This window comes from Aphelocoma coerulescens, chromosome 5 (genome assembly GCF_041296385.1).
Source record: "Aphelocoma coerulescens isolate FSJ_1873_10779 chromosome 5, UR_Acoe_1.0, whole genome shotgun sequence".
Taxonomy (NCBI): Eukaryota; Metazoa; Chordata; class Aves; order Passeriformes; family Corvidae; genus Aphelocoma; species Aphelocoma coerulescens.
Genome location: NC_091019.1, coordinates 15,201,014 through 15,220,614, shown reverse-complemented (window position 1 = coordinate 15,220,614; position 19,601 = coordinate 15,201,014). Strand labels below are relative to the sequence as shown.

Here is a 19,601-nt window from a genome sequence, read left to right as displayed (position 1 = left end):
CGGTGATGCTTCTTTTGTCTCTTGGACTGTGACGCTTGCATGCACACAAAGTAAGTGAAAAGAAAATGCATTCAGTTTTCTTTCTAGGTCTCTTTACAAGACAAAAATGTAAATTGTTGTGACTTTTTGTTCAACTGCAAATTTGCTTGTTGATTCAGTGCACAATGAAGTTCCTATAAAGGATACTTGGAATCTCAAAATTAAGTATGTGATGAGATTTATATTTTTTCCTTATGAACACAGTGATCCCATAAACAACAAGGCAACCTGGCATTTCATGGTGTTCACAAAAAAATCCAGGCTTGCTTTGGAAAATTCACCACAAAAGGAAAGGTCTGCAGAGTTCCTCATCTTTCTTATGCTATAAACACAATTTATACAGCCCTGTTACTTGCAGAGACTCGGGTTTTCCTCACTATTTTATTATTCATGTATTTTTTCAGGGCTTTTACCTGGCACTCTCTATTTTACAGTAAAACATGCCACACTACAAATTTCCCACGAGCAGAGTCACACCAGGCCTCGCGTAACAACACAGGGACAAAACCAGCAGCCGACTTCTCCCCTCCTGTCCCTGCCTGGCAGAAGAGGCACAGGCAACTCCCTAGGAGGTGCAGCCACACAGAGAGTTAACTCAGGTGCAGACGGAACGGGACGAGCAGCAGCGGAAGGGCTCTGCACTGTCAGGCCCGGGGTGCGCAGCGCTGTCCGCGCAGCCCCCGGCGCCGGGCGCGCTCGCCGCTCGGGCTGAGGGACCGGCCCGCCGCCGCCTGCCGTGCCCGCCGCCCCGGCCGCCCTGCCCCGCCGGGCCGGCAGCGCCCTCGGCCGCGCCCCGCCCGCCGCCCGTACCTGCGGAGGTGCCGGGTATTTCCTGTTCTGCGGCGTCCACATCCTGTGCAGGGAATCTAGGGAATTCTCCGACAGCTGGTGGGATTTTCGCCCCGCGTGACGGCCTTTCAGCTCCACATCCTCGTACGGGTTTTCCTTGGGTGACTCGCCTTCACGTTTGGGGTTTCGGGGTTGTTGGGTTTTTTTTTTTGTTTTGTGTTTTTTTTTTTTTTTTTTTTTAAGGAAAGAAAAACAGACAGGAATGTAAAATTAGAAAAAAAAAAAAATCATGTGAACCAAGTGAAAGGCTTTTCTAAAAGCGCCTCAGCTTTCAGCATGACTCATCCCTCTAGCTGCAGCTGGAAGTATTTGGAGGAGAACTTGGCTATGAAGTCGACAAGTTTCTTTGGATTTTTTTACTGTCCTTTTTATTTTTTTTTTAACTAAAATGCGAAGATTTCACAAGACGTGCTTCTGAGCATCTGCAGCTGTGGAAAATTTATTGATATATAAAAGCTAAGGCACTTAACTTCTTTAAAGTGTATCAGTGGATTTTATAAATCTGTAACAGCCACTCACGGGGTGAAATGAAGACCAATAAATAACTGTGCTCAACACGCCACCCTTATACACAATAAGACAACTCTTATTTGATGCAACCTTCATTTTTCTCTCCTCCTGAGAGAAGGCAAAAAAAGAATAAACACTCCAGCTCAGCAGTGCTAAGAGAGAAGACTGAAAGTGCAAAAGGAGAACAATTTCTGTCGCAACCATACTGCATCCTCAGTGTTCTTTAAAATATATCCTGTCTTTAAATTAGGCAGCTGTTCATTTCAAGTTATGTGAAACTCCTCTCTCCCAGTAGGAAACTCATCCTGCTAGTAATATATAGAGGTTTGACCAATTAATCCCTAAATATGACTTAAATGAAAAGTACACTTAAAATCAGATCACAGTCTTTGAATTTTTACCATTTGAAAACCGGAACCAAAATTTATATAGTCCAGGTTTAAGTGAGATCCAATATCCATCATCGTCTCAAACTCCTGAACTTAGCAGACCTCTGACTAAACAAAGTAGCATGACGATGAATGAGTGCCATCAATAAAATTAACATTTTGTATACACTTTTTCAGACAGTTGATAATCAGCAACTGATTTAGAGCTTCAGGTTTTTGAAACACAAAGAAATTCCAGTTTTCCAACCATCTTGAACAGAAAATCATCTCTTAAAAAAGTGATCTACTCAAAATCAAGACCTGAATTTACAGAAACATCCAGGAAGTTAAAAGCTTTTAAAGCTTTTGGCTTAAGCTTTTGGTTTTATATCTAAAGACAAACTTAAAACCCATGAGTTTAGTACAATATATGTGTTGTAGTACAGGCTATTTAATATAAGAAATTCAGCTTCCACTACATACTGTGTCAGTTGAGAACTGAGGACAGAAAGCTGTAGCATGGTTCATTATTCCCACTGTTACAGAAAATATTCACAGCATTTAAGGAGATTACAGCTGAGGCATAAGGTGTTTTCAGTGAGAGCAAGACCTGGGTTAACACTCAGTCTGTGTGACTACCAGCTATTTTGTTCTAGACAGACTTATTAAATTTCCTTATTGTACAAAAGAAAAGAAAAGCAGTTTGTGCTTTCTACTTTATTTTTGAGACTGGAAGCATGAGACTGCTTGATTCATCAATTACAGCCACAAGAACTTCTGCTGAGCAAGTTCACATATTCACAATACAAATAAAAACACAGTTTTGCTTCGGTAGTGCATCATACTGAGATTTCTAGTCAAACATAAGCACAAGAGTGAATGTTTTAGTTTTGTTCTAATTAGAACCCTGAATCACTGCTGCTCTTGAAGAATGTTTGACTTGGCAATCAGAGCTTATTATTTCATCCAGAGGGAATCTGATTCTGGAGGCTGCACTATCATTGAAGCCAATCCTCATGCCATATGGAAAGAACACCTTCAGGTGCATGGGGTATATGAAGGAAGACCTTTTGATGAATGCAATGAACAGGAAAAATCTTAAGCCACAAATACCCCTAAAAAAAAAAACTTAATGCTATGGAGGACTATAGAAGTGGTTGATTCTTCCTGCGGGAAGGAAAAATAGATATCACACTCTGATTCTGTTACTTGTAGACTCTATGGCTCTAGAAATGGTAATCGAAACAATGATAAATAGTAAAATTTGCAAAATGCTGTTACTTACAGATGATTAGGCTCTAGTGGCATAATAAAATTTCTTGTAAGCCCAAGTCAAGTATAGGTCAAGCAAGCATTTTGGAATAGATTAATAGATTTCGAAATACCCAGCTTCGTGAGACAGGGCTCAAACATGCGCTTCCTTGTGAAAACAAATGTTACTGCATTAGTCTACAGAGTACCCAAACTCCTGAGAAGAAACAAGCCCATCAGCGAAAAAAACCCTTTTTTACAATGTAAAGCATTTATAAATGTTAGGGGGATTCTCTTTCCAAAACACAATGTAAAACAGAATTGCTTGAACCCAGTTAAACTCAACATAAATAATGCTGACCTGACATATTAAGTACAGAAATGGGCCCAGAGAAGTCTTGGATGAGAGAAGGGGGAGGAGCAAGGAACCATGAGCAGAGACTATTTTTCTGAGTCAGAGCCTCTACCAAAAGAGAGCTTGGGCCAAATTCCTCTTCACTGTAATGGGAAGGTCAGAGGAGACACCACAGGGATTTTAACCCTTTCCCCTAGAGCTGTGAGAGCTTCTGCAGATGACTGGTTTGCTGTTCTAGAACTCTTGTGTCTATTCTTTCTCTCATTTGCTTAAAAACCAAATTATTTCAGAGCTTGGGGGTTTTTTTCACTTTGAAATAACACCTTGAGACCAAATACACCTCACCCTTTTTTTTGCCTTTTTTTTTTTTTAAGAAGAACCTCCTTCCAACCCAAATCTCAGATAATGAAATAGTCTGATCAATCAGAAACCACCTGGTTTTGCTGATAGGACTTTTGAAGGAAGTATTTGGTTCAAGCTGTGAACTAGAAGCGACACACAAACTATCTCCTCAGCAATTTTCAACCACCAGATTCTTAGTATATTTGCTCTCCCTCGTAGACACACAAAAGACCAGATACACGAAAAGAGGCAGCCCAGACTGGTTTCTGTACCAGTGACAAGAAATCAAAGATGTCAAGTAAACTAAAAGTGCTGAAAATACCCTGAACTGCCTCAAAACAGCATTTAACTGCATCTGACTGCACAGTGACTCCCTTCCATGGGAGAAAGATTTGAGAAGTGGTGGTCACCAGCAGGTGCGGGTCCCACATGGGAGTGAGGTCCTGCAGGAGACCCGGGGTGGTGGCTGCTACTGCTGCCACTGCAGTAAAAAAAGGAGGAAAGTTTCCATATTACTGGGCTGGCTCAGAGATTTACAGCTTTCTCCTCAACCACCACTTCTCCAGTCCTAATTCTCAGGCAAGGAATGTTTGCAAGCTGCAGTGCTTGGATTTGCTGCAAAAGGAAAACATATTTACAATGAAAGAGCAAGGAAACATCCTTGTTCCTGCCATATGGATGTCTATATTGGAAGCCAAAAGGAGAAACATTATGCAGTATAGAGGCCAGGCTTGACTTAATAAGGCTGATCCAACAGCCACACAAGACAACAGCAGATTATCACTGACTTCAAAGGAAGCTGAATCATACCCCCAGAATGCATATGATCACAAACAGTAAGTCTTTGGCAAATACTGTCTCTAATCACCATCCCTACTCCCAGATCAGTTCCCTCTATAAGCATTTTTTTCCAAGTTTCCCATTCTCTCGAATTCTACGTACCAAAGTGTTGAGTTAACACAGGGAATTTGTCTACACGACATTTATCTCCAGAAGATCTCACAGACAATTTAATGAATAGTCCATCAGGGAAGAAAAGAAAGAGAACAAAAAAAAAAGATAACCACTGATGTTTAGAAAAGTCCTGAGGAATGCAGTGCCTTGAGCTTAAGGATCGATGAGTTTCCCCCAGGGGTTGCAGTGCCTCACTCCATGATGCGTTTCGAGTCAGCCCCACCGAGTCCTGAGGCAGCACACAATGTTCCTCTGCTCAGCCTCTCACACGTGGCAAATGGGAAGCAGAGGCAGACTCAGCGAGCCTGTCTCACACTGAGAAAGGAGTGAAAAGTAAGCCTGAGGGGGAAAAAAAAGAAGCAGGCAGACGCTTCTCTATAAATGGCAGAAAGCAGGGAAATGCATCATTTCGTTCTAGATGGGAGAAACAATTATCAGAGGAATTAAGTGATTCACAGAGTGCTGATTATAACTCCAGCCTTTTGCACTGCCAGGAAGAGAGAAGAATGGAACAGCAGGTATAGAGTAAAGGAAAAGACTCTTAAATATTTGTTAAGTTGGGTGCATAAAGTGGGAGCCAATGCTCACAGAGGAGATACAGAATCCACAGGGTGATGCTGAATGCCCAAGCTAAGAGCCTGCTGCCTTCCCTCCTGGCTACTTAGAAAGCCCAGGGATATGAGTTGCATGGCTAGGACAGTTACCACCTCACAAACGAGGTGCACATGCATTGCTCATTCATTTCAGTCATAAAATTACACCAGTGCAGATCCACACCACCAGTGCTGGAGGAAAACTGGGCCACTGGGATGTTTATGAGCATGTTCAGATCAAATGGATGAAAACCAGTAAATCTCCACACTCCCATAAAGCATCCAAGCTTAGATCTTTGGTGCATAGATGAGCTCTTTCAACATCAGAGATGCTGCAACTTTGCATCTCAGCTGGGGAATTTACCCCAGGAATCTGCAGGAAGAGGAACTATTTCAATCTCAAGTTACAGCTGACACATATTACAACTGCTTTGAAAAGCTCTTGCTGAACAGCACTAAGTTACAGACCATTTCTTGCTTATAGTCCTATCACCCAGTGTATCTGCTCAGTATCACGAGCTCAGAAAAGCAGAAGAGCATCTGCAACAAGCAGAGTGGCAAGTTTAAAATGCAATCAGCCTTTTGGGCCCTGGTCTATGGACTTTGTAGGCAACGACCTGTGCTTTCTGAACTTCTCCAGTCCTGCTTTGCCTTGCAATAAGCAGAAGAAGCACTGCAGATACTTTCAGCTCCCTGCGATCTCTGTGGGGACTGCAAGAGCTTAGAGTGTAATCATAATGAAGCATAAGGGAAAAGAATTCGCACAGCTGGTAAATGAACGAGAAATTTCATCCCCAAAAATCACCCATTTACCACTCAGTCCAAAATCATGTGCATGCAAACATCTGATGAGCAACTGTTGGCACAGTACAGCAACAGCTCCTCTAAACTGCCTGCATTTCAGGGGCTTCACCCTGCTGACTTCAACACGGTCTCCGAATTTAAAGGAGGATTTGGGAGAGCAGCCTCATGGTCTTTTTTTCCTCTGTTTTACTAACCTGCAGCACTGACTAGAAATCCAGGCAGAGACTATCACAAGAAGCTGTAGTGGATGTTATCATGATGAGATACACTCTACAGAGAAAAACTGAGCTCTTAATAGGGAATGAGATTATTATTAAAAATGAATCCATGTATCCAAATGTAACAATAAAGCAGCAGGCTGATTGTCAATAGGATCAGCTGAATATTTGGCCTTTCTTTGACAGGCCCATATGAACACTGTTTGATTTATTGTGCTCTGGCTGCCAATACCCTACAGTGTCTATTATTAAATTTGCCACTCTTACACTTTCCAAAATCTCACATTCATTTTAAGCTGTCACAGGCAGACTGTGGGTGCAGAATAAGACAGGAATATACTAGTCTGTGATCACTGCCCTCATTTTGCATCAATCCTAGCTGCAGAGACCTGCTGGTGTCTGACTAAAAACCCAAAATGTCTTCAGAGAAGCAGCTAGCACAGCACTGCTGGCAGAGTTGCAATCTCTCCAAGTTTGCTTCAGCTTCACAGCAGCCCAGCAATTCCCATTTCTCCCTGATTTGTCATGGAATGATAATATGACAGACTAAAATGTGCTACAAAATCATGGCAGGCAATAATGTGGCATGTGAGGATGAGATTTTACTCAAAAGATCAACTTGCTCTCTTTCTAACCCTTTCCCACATTTACTGGAAGAACTTTGCAAATGTTCTAATTTGAAAGCAATGTCAAGCTGGAACATTTTCCAACTTGACCTCAGTCATCATTGCTGCAGCTCTGATCACACACAGCGAAGGATTCAGTAAAACAGCTAAATAATCTCATTTTGTTACATGACATGCACTATGTCAAATTTACACAAGAAATCAAACCAACTAATTGGTTTAGGAGAGATGAGGTGCCTTTACCAGCAGGCATGAAGGGAGTGACTTGTCCTGTTTTAATGCAGAAGTAAACAAGAAGCTGATTATCCCAAACTGAAGCAATACTCAAACTGACAGAGGAAAAAGCCAAACGATTGTGTATGACTCCACTGTCAAGTTTTTATCAGTCACCTGTGGTGTCAGCTGTAACAAGATTCAATTATATTATATACCCCTACAGAAGCAGTGATTATGTTGTCCTCTTAAGGCGCAAAAATCTGTCAATAGAAGCGTCCAGCTACTGAAAGGCCTCAAAATCTCCTAAACATGACAGTGAACAGGCCCAGAGAGAAGAAGGATGCATAAGAAACCCTCCCCAAGAGGGCCAGCTGTCCCTGGGACAGTGAATTGAGGGACACTCCCGTTGGGAACCTAGCAGCAAGATCCCATTCAGAAATTCATCCTGGCTTTAGAGATTCCACAGCAATGTTTTTGAGGCGTTGCCTTATTTTCTAGACTACTTCAGTTCCAGCTGCCAAAGCAGACATGGAGTCATGCAATGTTCAATTAAACATTCTCAATCTACGACACAACACACGGAGCCCAGTTGAGCAATGCGTTTTCTACACATCTGTTGTGTCCTCTTGGAGGAAATCTCCACCTGTTCTGCTGTGTACAGCACTCTGGGGACTTAGAGAGTAAGAAGGTTTGTCTTGTCAGAGGTTCCTTCCACTAAATTTAATTTCTAAATGGAGTGCTATTTCTTTCACCTAGTTTTACTAGATTTTCTCAAGTCAAACTTAGTGCTATGCCCTTAACCTTCATTTCACTTTACTCATTCAACTTTTTTTTGGTGGTGATTACAAGTTCTTTCTCCTAGATGTCAGGTCAACAATGCTGCAGAGACACAAGACCTTAAATACCAGTATTCCAACATCTCAGCTGCATTTAAACAAGCAGACTGGAAAACTGGAACCGTATGGTCCATATGACAGGAAATACTGTTATGCACAAACACAGCAGAAGCAACAATCTCAGCCATCTCTTAATACTATGATAGTTTCTTGAATTCACACAAAGCCAAGCGTGGTTTCCCCAACCGGATTCAGAAAGCCACATCAATTTTGGTCTGATTAAAGGCTCATTCAAAACCACAAGAAGCAAAACAATGTTAAGTTTACTATGACTGCCACATTTCTGTGAGTGCTAGTACAGAAGATGAATGAAGTCCACATGGTTCCTTGCACATGGAACACAGCTCTGATTTTTATTAGGAATGTGCACCCCTTTATACAAGGGCTGCTTGATTAATGCAGAATGGATCATTGTGTTCCAATCCAATACCTGCCCTGAACTTACCATGCAGGTATTTCATCTATTGAAGTCTACAGAAATATTACAAGATTGAACAAAGCGTCTGGTTCATGATGTCACTGGATTTCAGAGCATTATCATTTTTGGTTTCAATATACCTTAAAACTTATTTTTTTAAAAAAGGCAGCTCTCAAAGTAAGATAAACTACACACAGCAGTTCATTGCTGCCCTGGTCATTAGAGAATAAGCAGTGCAAGGGCACCAGGAGGAAGACAAAGCTTTGGTGTGCATGTGCCTCACATGAAGAGGCCATGTGGTAACCAAAAAACCAATGACTCCAGGCCTAGCAATTACACGCTTAGAAGCTGCTTAGCCTGGGGAAGGCTGGGGGATAACCCAGCTGCTGTCTGCCACTACCTGGAAAGGCAAATGAAAAAACAGCATCAGGCACTTCTTACAGGTGAAAGGATGAAGGACAACATCCTTCAAGTCTGAAAGGAGAATTCAGACTGGATGGAAAGAAAAATTTGTTCACGGGGACATCAAGAAACCATTATTCACAATGGAGGCTAAGCAGTGGAGAAGGCTGCACAGGGAGGCAGTGAAGCCATCCTCCCATGGTATTTTGAAAACTCAACCAGATGTAGCCCTAAGCAACCTCACCTAACATTGAAATCAGGCCCGCTTTGAGCAGAGGCTGGATCAGCTGACTTCACAGTCCCTTCCAACCCGAATTTTTTATGATTCTGTCTCACACTAGAATACTTAGAGCATTCACAGCATTCACAGCTTCCTTTCCTTGTATTCTAACACTTCCTTGCATTACAAATATTAATTCTAAGGGGTAGGGGGACATGACACTTTATTAAGCTTATTGCTGCAGCAACAATGTTTTAACTGCCTACAAGTTTTAGGGAGGCAAGGAGATTCAACAAGGTGTAGGGAAAAAAAAGACCCACTGGCACCTCCAGGGCAAGTGTTTGCCAAGAAAACTCAGAGAACAGTGACAGAGCCCTTTATAGCTTTGAAGCAGATGTAGATCTATAAAATAAACTCACTCTTGCAAACACCTGGTTTGCATGAGCACAAAAGTGCTACTTGGAGACTGGGGTCTAGCACCACTGGTATAAATTATGCAGATGTGATACACAAAACTACGATAGTTTCTTTAAAGCTGGAGATCAAACTGCTTTGGCTTGTCTTTAATCATGCCTGACAGTTTGTAAGAATAATACTGATTTTGTGTTCCCCCTCGCACTGCCTGTATTGAATGAAGTGCTTGGAAAAAGGTTGTTAAAAAGCAGTACAAAACAATGAAGTTCTGTGTTTGTCCACAGATCTGAAATTTTGCCTTCTCTTCCCACTGCCCTGCCAAAATGGCCAATTATAGTCTGCAAGGGGCTGGTTTATAGTACCCATGAGTTGGAAGAGCCCATTATGATTTTGTTTTACTGAACCCAAGAGTTCTTCTCATTTGAAGAAAGCTTCTTACCAGTCCTGCACCTTTTATTTTGATATTTAACAAACCAGACAAGGGAAAGAATCATTACCACGTAAAATCTGGCGGCACAGTGACGAGTCCTGAGCAAAGATGAGCACTGTAATTAACACACAATACATTCTCACATGTGAGTAGCATGGTGGTCTGTCATGGAAAAGGCTGATGATATAAGGATGCACTACACAGAAAATGACTTTTTAGTATCTACAAAAGTTTTCATTTTAACAGACACTGAGCAGGAGCTGAAAGCTTCTGTTCTGAAAGCAATTTTTTTGAATGGCATAGACAAAGTATACAGCTGAGAATGGAAAGAGTAAATTCCTGTTTTCACTGAGGCTGACAAGCCAGAGACAGAATTTTGGTCTGACAAAGAGCCCCAGGCTCCAATTCGTAGCCATTGTTCTTTGCTATATCAACTGATATGACCAAGAATAGTTTTGTTCTATCGTCTTTGTTTGCCTCTCAAACATTTGTAAGCACTATTAGACTGCTTTTTACCAGACTAAACAAGCCCAGCTTGTCAGTGTCTCTTCAGAGGATGTGTGCTCTAGGGTTCCAGACTATCTTGGTAGCCCTCCAGCTTTCAGTATATAAAGATTCATTGTCCAAAGTAAAACGAAGTCCCCTTTGTATCTGTTGCAATAATATTATACTGAAAGAGTTAAAAACAAAGCAGATATTCATCACTTGTGTGGAAAATCTGTCCTCTGAAGGGCTGCCCAATTTTTGGTAATTATAACAACTTTTTTTTGATGTTAAAAGAATGTATGCATAGGCCATAGATTTCCTTCTAAGACCAAAAGAAACATGTTTTTCTTATGAAGCTTAATGAAAACAGTGTTTTTTGTTGTGCATTCCTGATGGTTGTATAGCTAAAGGAAATTAATTCCTCTTTAACCAGCAACTGGGACTTGGAGGAGACCAGGAACAGTGCTACAAACAACTGCTTTGGGCAGTCCACACCGGAGTCCTGAAAAGCTCAGGCTGACCACACAAGGCCTCTGAGGTTAATCTTGCTATTGGATAGTTCTGTAAACACTGTCTCGGGTTCTGTTCTTTACATTTTTACACCACTCAAGGCTTCAAGCCAAGATCTCGATAAAAAGAACGATTTGGTACTTGAAAAGCATTGGCAAAAAGCTGACCAAACAGTCTGTTTCCAATACTACCCAGTGAAGTCTGAAAGAATCAAGACTTCCTGCATGCAGCCTGAGAGCTACATTTGCACTGAAGGATCAAACCCATTTAGCCTCCATTTAATCTCTCTTTACTGACAGCACTGAATGTTCCTGCACAGGGCATGTGTTCAGCAATACACGGCCTGCCCACAGCCACTCAACATCCTGCTGTGAGCCCGTGTTCTGCAGCAGCTTCTTACCTACAATGTCTTCATAGGCATTTTCTTCTAAAGTGCTCTTGGATCCAAATTTATGCTGGCTCTCGGTTCCATTTTCAGTTGGGGAGGGAGGGTACAGGGACTGCAGGCTTGAGGCATCCTCAAACTCAAAGGATTTTCTAAAGTTTAAAACAATAATAATTAGTAACAAGAATGCAAAATTATTCAAACATTTAGATGAGCATTTGCTTGCTAAGAAATATATATAAAGTGAACCACAACAAAAAAAAAAGATCCCACATTATGCTTTAAGGACTAATTTTTAGCAAACCATAAGTCCTGTGCTCACAGCAGTCTCTAGTATAATCATCTATGACACTTCTATGAAGTTGGAAGTATTGTTACCCAATTATGCAGACAGGAAGAAAATACCAAGAAAATATGTGATATTTTTCCAAGTTTACAGAGTAAATTAGCAGCACAATCCTCAGATTAGAAATTACCTTGTTCTTTCCAGAGGCCCAAGAAACATGTAGCCCTCTCTCCTAAAGAAAGACACAGTGTCTGGAAAGCATTCCTGCACTGGTTTCTCTGGGAGACGTAGCCTTAGTTTGACACCATTCACATCTTGAACTTTCAGATACGTTCCTGCACAGAGCTCAGTGTACAAATGCCAAAGGCAGACTCGTGTGAAAGTCACCTGTTTCCCTTGCACACCCCGTGCCAAGCACTGACAGCAAAGGAGAAAGCCTTGAGGAAATTAATGATCCCTGGGGTGCATGAGAAACCTGGGCTGACGGCTGGGGGCTGAAGGTTTGGCCTTTCTGGCAGGAAGGTGAGGACCAGCTGGGTCAGGTGAACACACACAACTTGTCTCCCACCCGGGGTGATTCACCACCTCCCACCCACACCTGCCCCAGGTACTGCTGAGCAGTTCTAGAGGTAGAAGAGGCCGAGTTCTTCCCACTCTCAAGCTATCTACACTCAAGCTGGGAGGGCCACAATTTGCAGTGCTAGCAGTACGGGGGCTGGCATTCATTGCATTGATTTACAGCTGAGGATGAAACAGTGAGAAAAATGGGCTCAGGTCAGAGCATAAATCCCATGGTGCTGCAAGGCTTGCATGGACTGTGCTGGTCTGCATGCTTCACTCACTGAGACCCAAACTAGATTAACAGTAAATCATCCTACCATCAACCCTGCTTCTTCTTCTTCCCAGCTGGAGTGAAGCATATGTTACAGCATATCCATGTGGCAGTGACAGAGTCTCATGAGACACTTTGGCCTGTGAAATGGCTCAAGCATCCCTACAGGTAACACAGTGACTATTGCAGAGAACAATACATTTGAAAAGAGCATTTCCTATTTATCTGCTGGAGCAGGCTTACAGCTCAGGATCGGGCTTAGGAGCCTCCTCTCTCCCCTTTCCCTAATCTTCAGAATATCCAGGTCCAAGTTATTCACATCAGGATTGTGGCAGAAACAGTCTGTGCATGTCAGATCCAAACAACTGCTCCTCCACAGCTACTCACAGTTACAAAGGATGCTGACACACTGGAGACATAGCTGTGTATGAAATGAGACTTCCTAAAGTAGTTAAATATCCAGCTCCTATAGATTTCAAGGCACCACTCTGATGTGGTGACACTGTATAGGATGACAGGAATGGCTTTGTGGACCGACACTCAGCTGTGGTCCATGTGTCCCAAGCCTATGCTGTGACACTCCTCTCCTGCACTCTGTGTGTGCCAGAGGATTTCCAACTGCTAGGGAACACCCAGCTCACACCACTCTGAAATGTTAAAGCAACTGCTGGCAGCAGATTCCCCAGATCCAGCCTGGCTTTCTGCTAGCAGGCAAACATGAGAGACTTCCTCCATATTACTAGAATGTTGAATTAGCCACCAAAAATAAAACCAGTGCTTTCAACCAAAGTATTGGGAAAATAAATACCGTCAGTCCATTCTCATGACATTCCAGGGAGTGCAAACCACATGTATGTTCAATCTGAAACACACAGCTACAAGCTGCAGACACAATGAGTTATGTCTGTTCTCAAAAAAAGAACAGTTTAGATACTGAGATTTCAGTAATTACTATCAACCAAATATTCTTAGATGACTTGTATGGTCTTAAGTTCTTTGTAAATCTTGGAGTTCTCCTTTCTGTAACTGAAGGAAGAACAGTGGCAAAGACAATAAAATTGAGATTTTTATAAAGGATTTCCACCCACCATTTAAGATAGCCAGCGAACCTGAGATTTTTGGGAGGTTGATTTGAACTTATTTAGATCATGATTAACAAGAGGTGTGTCCAGAGAAGTCATTAAACTACACTGGGTAAAGCTGTTACAAATGAATGGATACCTACCCAGTAAAATGTCAAACTGAATTGCAAGGATCATCAGATACACATGACAACCCTGTTAATCCTACAACTTATATTCTACAACTTAAATTGATAAATAATGCTTTTTGGAAGGCTTGTTTCTCCTAGCCCTAACCCAGGCCTGAAGCTCCTTTGCTGAACTGTGCTGTTGTCTAACTCTGCTAAGACAGGAGACTGAACCTGCAGAACAGCAGGTGCAAGCAGAATTGTACCTCTTCTGGAAAGCAGCTTCAAAACTATCTCAAAAACTCATTGTGATAAAATACTGTGGTTCTTAGATGAGTTTCCCCTTTTCCAATAATAAAGGGTATCACTTACACCAGAACATTTAAAAATTATTGACTTCTGCACATTGCCAGTGCTGTGCTGAACAAACTGAGGGCAGCTTTATTTCACAAATTCTCATTAAAAACTAGATTTACTTCCTCTGAGATTATTGTCAGGACTCAAAGATAAGCACTGCTAATCAGAGCTTGACTTTCCACATCCCCCCACACCTTTCTGGGAGAAACAACACGCCTCAGCAGAGCTGTTTGATCTTTCAGAAGCAGGTGTCTCCTGAGAGGGAAGGACAGAATATGAAGGCTCCTCTTCTCCTCTTCCTGCCCCACTATAATTCAGGTCAGTATAATTGTGTGGACAAACTTTCAATAACTGAACCAACAGCAAGCAGTAGATACTGAAGGGATAGTGTGCATCTGAGGTGGTGTTTAGCAGTTCCTCGCAGACCTCATCACTAAATATCAAGGGAAGGTGTGTATCATGCACAGGCACAGACAGGGGAATTCGTTAAAAAATGCTGTAATTTGAATGCTTAGCAACAACTATGCCTAAAATTTTCTAAGCAATGAGCAGAATGAGTTCCACCATGTCTAAAACTCAAAAATCAATCACGTGGTTAAAACAAGCCAAGCTCCAGAGATTGCTGGGGAATTGTTGCCATACACTCTCCCTATCATTAACTCAGGAAGGATATAAAGGACTGCCTGTGATAAAACAGTTTTCTCAGCATTAATCCTCCACAGATTTTAACAGTAACTTAGGATAATATTCCTGAGCACTGAATTAAATAAAATCATCTGCACTGCATAAAACTGACACAACTGCTAAAGTAATGAACTTTGGAAAGAGAAAACCTCTGCAGGTACATTTTACAGGAAGAAAAGACTGTGAGGGATCAGCTATGGTCCCACTACCAGACAATAATGAAATTATGGTCCATTAACAATCACAATTAAGGGCATCTGTGCCAAAATGAACTAGAAAACCTTTAGCACACCTAACCTAGAGCCTTTTTGGGGGATCGAGGAATGCAGATCGTAGAACTCCAAAACTGAAGGCATGCAAAGGTATTGTACCAGTGCATCCCATCAGAGCAGAGCAGCAGGAAAAACACTTGTCTTGCATGCAACTCCTAGCTTTTTTTATGTCAAAAGCATTGCATTAGAGGGCAAACTTAAAATACTGTTACTACAAAAATACAGCCCATTTATTTATTTATTTGTTTGTTTCTTTGGAGAACTGAGCAGATTTTCCTTAACTTTTACCTATTCTGGGATTTTCTGTGAAAGCGCGACTCTTTCTTCTGCCTTCTGGTCACGGGGGGTGCAGGAGTGGACGGGAGGGGAGGAGGAGCAGCAGGTGTGGGAGATGGAGGTAGGCCATTGCTTGGTTTGCTTTTGTGGGATTTGTCTGCCTCGTACTCAAAGGTGCGTTTGGGCTTGGGGACGGGATTCACGGCGCTGTTAGCCGGGCTTTCCAGGAGCACTTTGGGGCCAGCTGAGTTCGCAGTAACCCCCTGTTTTGTTTTACTGCTTTTCTCAGCCTCAGGAGGTGTTTCTGGTTCACTCCCCAAAATAACACTCCCTCCTTTGCTATCACTCAGGGTTTCACTCAGTCCCTCCACAGTACTCAGAGTCCCAGACTTTTTCCTCCCTTTGTCAACGCTGTAGCAGCTACTTGGTAACTGGGGGAGGCCTCTGCCCGACTGCTCCTTCAGTGCTTGCTCGATCTTCTGGATTCTGTTGAGCACGGCAGAGGACTCTTTCCTCACATGGCTCTTAAGGAAAGTGGCAGAAGAAGGTTCGCTCCTGCCTGGTCTCTTTTCAAACCGATGGCAGGAATCCCTGTCCAGCAGTTCCTCCTCCTCGGTTTCTGGGTAAGAGCACTCGGAAAATGTTCGGCTCATTCTTCTGAGCCCTTTGAAATCAAATGTCTTGTCGCTGCAGGGAGAGGTCAGCACACTGGGGCAGCTCTCACTGCCCGACCTCTCCCCAGCATCCCTCTTGTCCACACACACACTCGTTCTGGGGGACAGCTCCCGGCGGCATTCCCATTCTGTGATCTTCTGCCTGATGTCCAGCGCCTGCGAGCGGACACTCACCCTGCTGATGGAGAGGGTCCTCAGTTTGGTGGCAGTGCCTAAGGACAGAGTGCTCCTGGTGAGCGGATGGCTCCCTATTGCTTCCCCATCTTGAGCCTCATTTGGAGTCTCCTTTTGGTCAGCCTTGAACACAGACAGCCTTTTATCCAAAGCACCCACACTGATGGCTTTGACGGGGTGGCTCGGGGAGTCGGTGTCCGATGGGCTCGTGGAGGTGCTTCTCAGCGTAGAGGTGCGGCTTTTCCAGTCCTTGAGGCACAGTCTGGAGCTGGAGACTTTGGAGAGCCCAGTAGAGCGGGAAGAGTCCTCGCTGTCGCTGAGAGGGTAGGCAGGGCTTCTTCGCGGGGACAACAGGGGCGGCGGAGTGGCTGACTGGCACCTGGAAACAGAAAGAAATAAAAAAATCAAGGCCTTGGGGAAACTGGAGTTATTTGCCAAATTTCTTCTGGCTGAAAGTCTCCACACTGCAAGACCAAAGCATCGTTAAGACACCAGTGACCACTCGGCCACAGAGTCAGGGGTGGGAGGTGGCAGCATTTAACTGGTGTCAGTGATGGACCATGAGCAGGACACTTGGCACATCCAAAACAAGTTTTCTCGCCTCTGTTTCACTCCTGAACTTAAAGCCAGCTGAGATTCTCATAGCAAACCACTGCCTTGAAAGCATATACTACCTGCAGATGAGTAGACCTGGTTCATCTTCAGTCTGATGCTGTGGCCAACAGATTAAATTCCTCTTATCAAACAGAAGTAGTTTCTTACCAAAAGAATATTACACACTGAGAAAACACATTAATCTGCCCACACTGTGTGTTGGAGAATATAAACTACATAGAAAGATCTCAGTGTTACCCTGGAAAAAACCCTTGGAACAAATTCTAGCCATGGTTTGCAAAATCAGCTATTGTTACTGGGGTTTTGTACGTTGTTGCAAGGACTTTTAAGAACAAAAGACACAAGGAAACTAAATAACACATTAATCATTCGGCTCATCAGTGATGAGCCAGCAATAAGGAAATTAAGCCAAAACCATGTCAAAAAAGGGGGTTTGCTGCCCTGCCAAAATCCATACATACAAATCATGGCAGAAATAATCACAACTCCTTTAACATTAACCCCCTTCTGTTCCAAACAGTACAGGAAAAAGAGGAAAGACCCCTAAGTAATGCCTCGCATATGCAATTAAGTTTGTGCTATGCGAACAACAAGGCTGTGGACAACAAGCTGCTTTTTATCATCTGTCCTGTACACAGACAAGATCCAAATGAAAACCTGCTTGACCAAAAGAAATCAAAGGAGCAAATGTCTGCACTGTAGCAAAGGGAGAAGAGATTCAGAAGATCTCTGCTGCTATATTGTTTTGTTTCCAACAGCCAGCCAATACCTACAGTAGAGATGCCAACTTCTGTGCATTAATCCAAAAACTCCCGAGCACTGGCGTGATTTCTGAAAAATTTACTTTGACGTAGGAAATATTTTCTTTTCCTTCAAATGCAACCCCAAACCAAATTATCAGATTTCATCCCAGTTTCCTACACAATCATCCTACAGTTTCCTTCACAATCAAAGCTTGAAAATATCACAAAAGAGAAAAGTTCTGGTCAGAAAGATACAATAATCAAATTATCACAAAAGGGAACCTTTTTTCAGAAGTCTGAGACAAGCAAGTCTATTTGTCACAGAAGTTACACCACTTGGTGACTTTTATTTCTTTATGGTTTTGAAAGATAAACATGCCTGTAGAAAAAGAGATGCCATGTCAAAGATGATGGCAAATACTCCCAAAACAACTGCCTAAAGCAGTTATTTCAGGAGAGAAAGGATGCATGCCAGAATATGCTCTTTGCATCCCAGAAGTTGAATTTCCTGCCATTCTATACAGCTGCAGACAGGTGTCTTAAGAGATGTCAGAAGATCAAAAGCAGGTGACAGATGATGAGTGCTTTTGGCTGGCTGTTGCAGCGCAGAGTTTGTAGTGGATTACCTGGAATTACCTTGGCCGACATAGCCTTATAGATCTGAAAATGAAACCTGAATCAGCCTCCTCAGGCTTGGTGGGGCACCCTGATTCTTCATTCTTTTTGCCTGTCTCGTCTCAATCTCTTCAGGTTAATACCTCAAAGCCAAATTTTTATATTATTCTTAACCCTGCCTCAGCTCAGATTTGCGATCGCATTCTGCTAATTCTTTCATGTCACGCAGGCCTGTCCCAGAGCTGCAGTGACATTTCTCTCAAGGAAACAGGCATCACCCAGTGGAAGTGTATTTTACATCTAAAGACTACAGCCTCAGAAGCTGCATGTTGGCTAAATCCACTGTCAGGATTCAGCTACAGGATAGGGACAGAAGAGACCCTGTGGAACACTTTAGCATGTTACAACTTACTTATTAGGGTCTAATCTGTATTGACAAGAGCAAGAATAAAATAAAAAATGACTGGAGTAAGGTCAGTAGAATGGGACAGCAGAGGTGAAGGATATGCTGACAATCTGAGAATCATAGACACCTCTCTCTGCCTTTGACACACTGCACAAAAAATACCATAGGCATAGACCTTTATGTCCTTATACTCTAAGAAATATCTTTTCAGCTGTTTCCACTGTCAGGAAAAGGTTTGGTGATTCATCAGGAAAGGAGGAAAAGGGGAAAATTATGGTTTGCATAACCAGAAGAAGTTGCAAAACATTTTTTCTTAAGAGGTATGAGCCATTCTTTTAAACTCCATGTCCCCAGTAAGGTAATTGCAATTAAAGCTTAGTGTTGAAATCCCCAAATTCAGCTACAAAATTCCCCCTCACTTCCACTGCACAAGACTGGGGCTGCAGAGCCACAGGCCTTCTGCAGGAGTTTACTCTCAAGGACTTGGGTTACATCAGTGAAGAAAGAGATTCTGTTTTACACTGCATTACACTCTAAATTTAAGTAATCCAGAGAGAATCTATAGGAATAATTCAACAGCAAAGAGGAACAAAGCTGATGGTTTCAGCATGCATTCCCTAAAGGATGCTGCTAAGTAACAGAATGAAAGAAAAAAACAAGTCCAGAAGCTGATCAGTGGATAATAAATTGGATCTTGCCCAAGAAACCTACTTCCATTAGAAGAATATTCTCTTGAAGGCACAACAGTTCCCCAGACTTTAAAACCAGTATTACTGGACAGAGATAAAAATTAAGAAACTTGCAACGTTCCACAAAAAGACTGTAAAGCAAAATGCTTTTGTTGAAGTCTCCTGCATACACAGTGATGCAGTGCAGCACCTTACAATGCATATTATTACATAAACTTTACAAATATCATGTATAAACAGCATAAATAGAGATTATGGAATCAAGTTCAGCTTCCTTAACAAGTTCCCTTGACCAACACCTTCATTCTGGGCAAGGATATTTCTTTGAGGATATCAGTATTTCTCAGAAGACACTGTAATAAGTTGCTCTGGTTCCCTAAGGGCATTCTTCCAACATGCAGCCTTAGGTGTGCAGTTCCCAAACCCTTAGCAAGGCAGCTGTGCACTGCAATCTCAAAGGCTGCCAAGCAGCCCACGATGCCCTCTAAACAGGTCACAGACTC

General features: G+C 42.5%; 1 protein-coding gene across 11 annotated transcripts in view; it reads right to left on the bottom strand.

Annotated features, from left to right (window-relative positions):
• Positions 1–19,601, bottom strand: part of DENND2B (DENN domain containing 2B) — a 154,359-nt gene that overhangs the window by 44,407 nt on the left and 90,351 nt on the right. For 8 of the 11 annotated variants that reach the window (XM_069016789.1, XM_069016786.1, XM_069016787.1 and 5 more), the window contains 3 exons: positions 15,195–16,409; positions 11,302–11,438; positions 850–998 (listed from right to left, as the gene is read on the bottom strand). In XM_069016789.1, the coding sequence (XP_068872890.1) occupies positions 850–998; positions 11,302–11,438; positions 15,195–16,409 (1,501 nt within the window). Of the gene's footprint in view, positions 1–849; positions 999–11,301; positions 11,439–11,762; positions 11,842–15,194; positions 16,410–19,601 lie in introns of those variants that run through there. The other 3 variants (XM_069016792.1, XM_069016794.1, XM_069016793.1) reach the window with 2 other exon arrangements.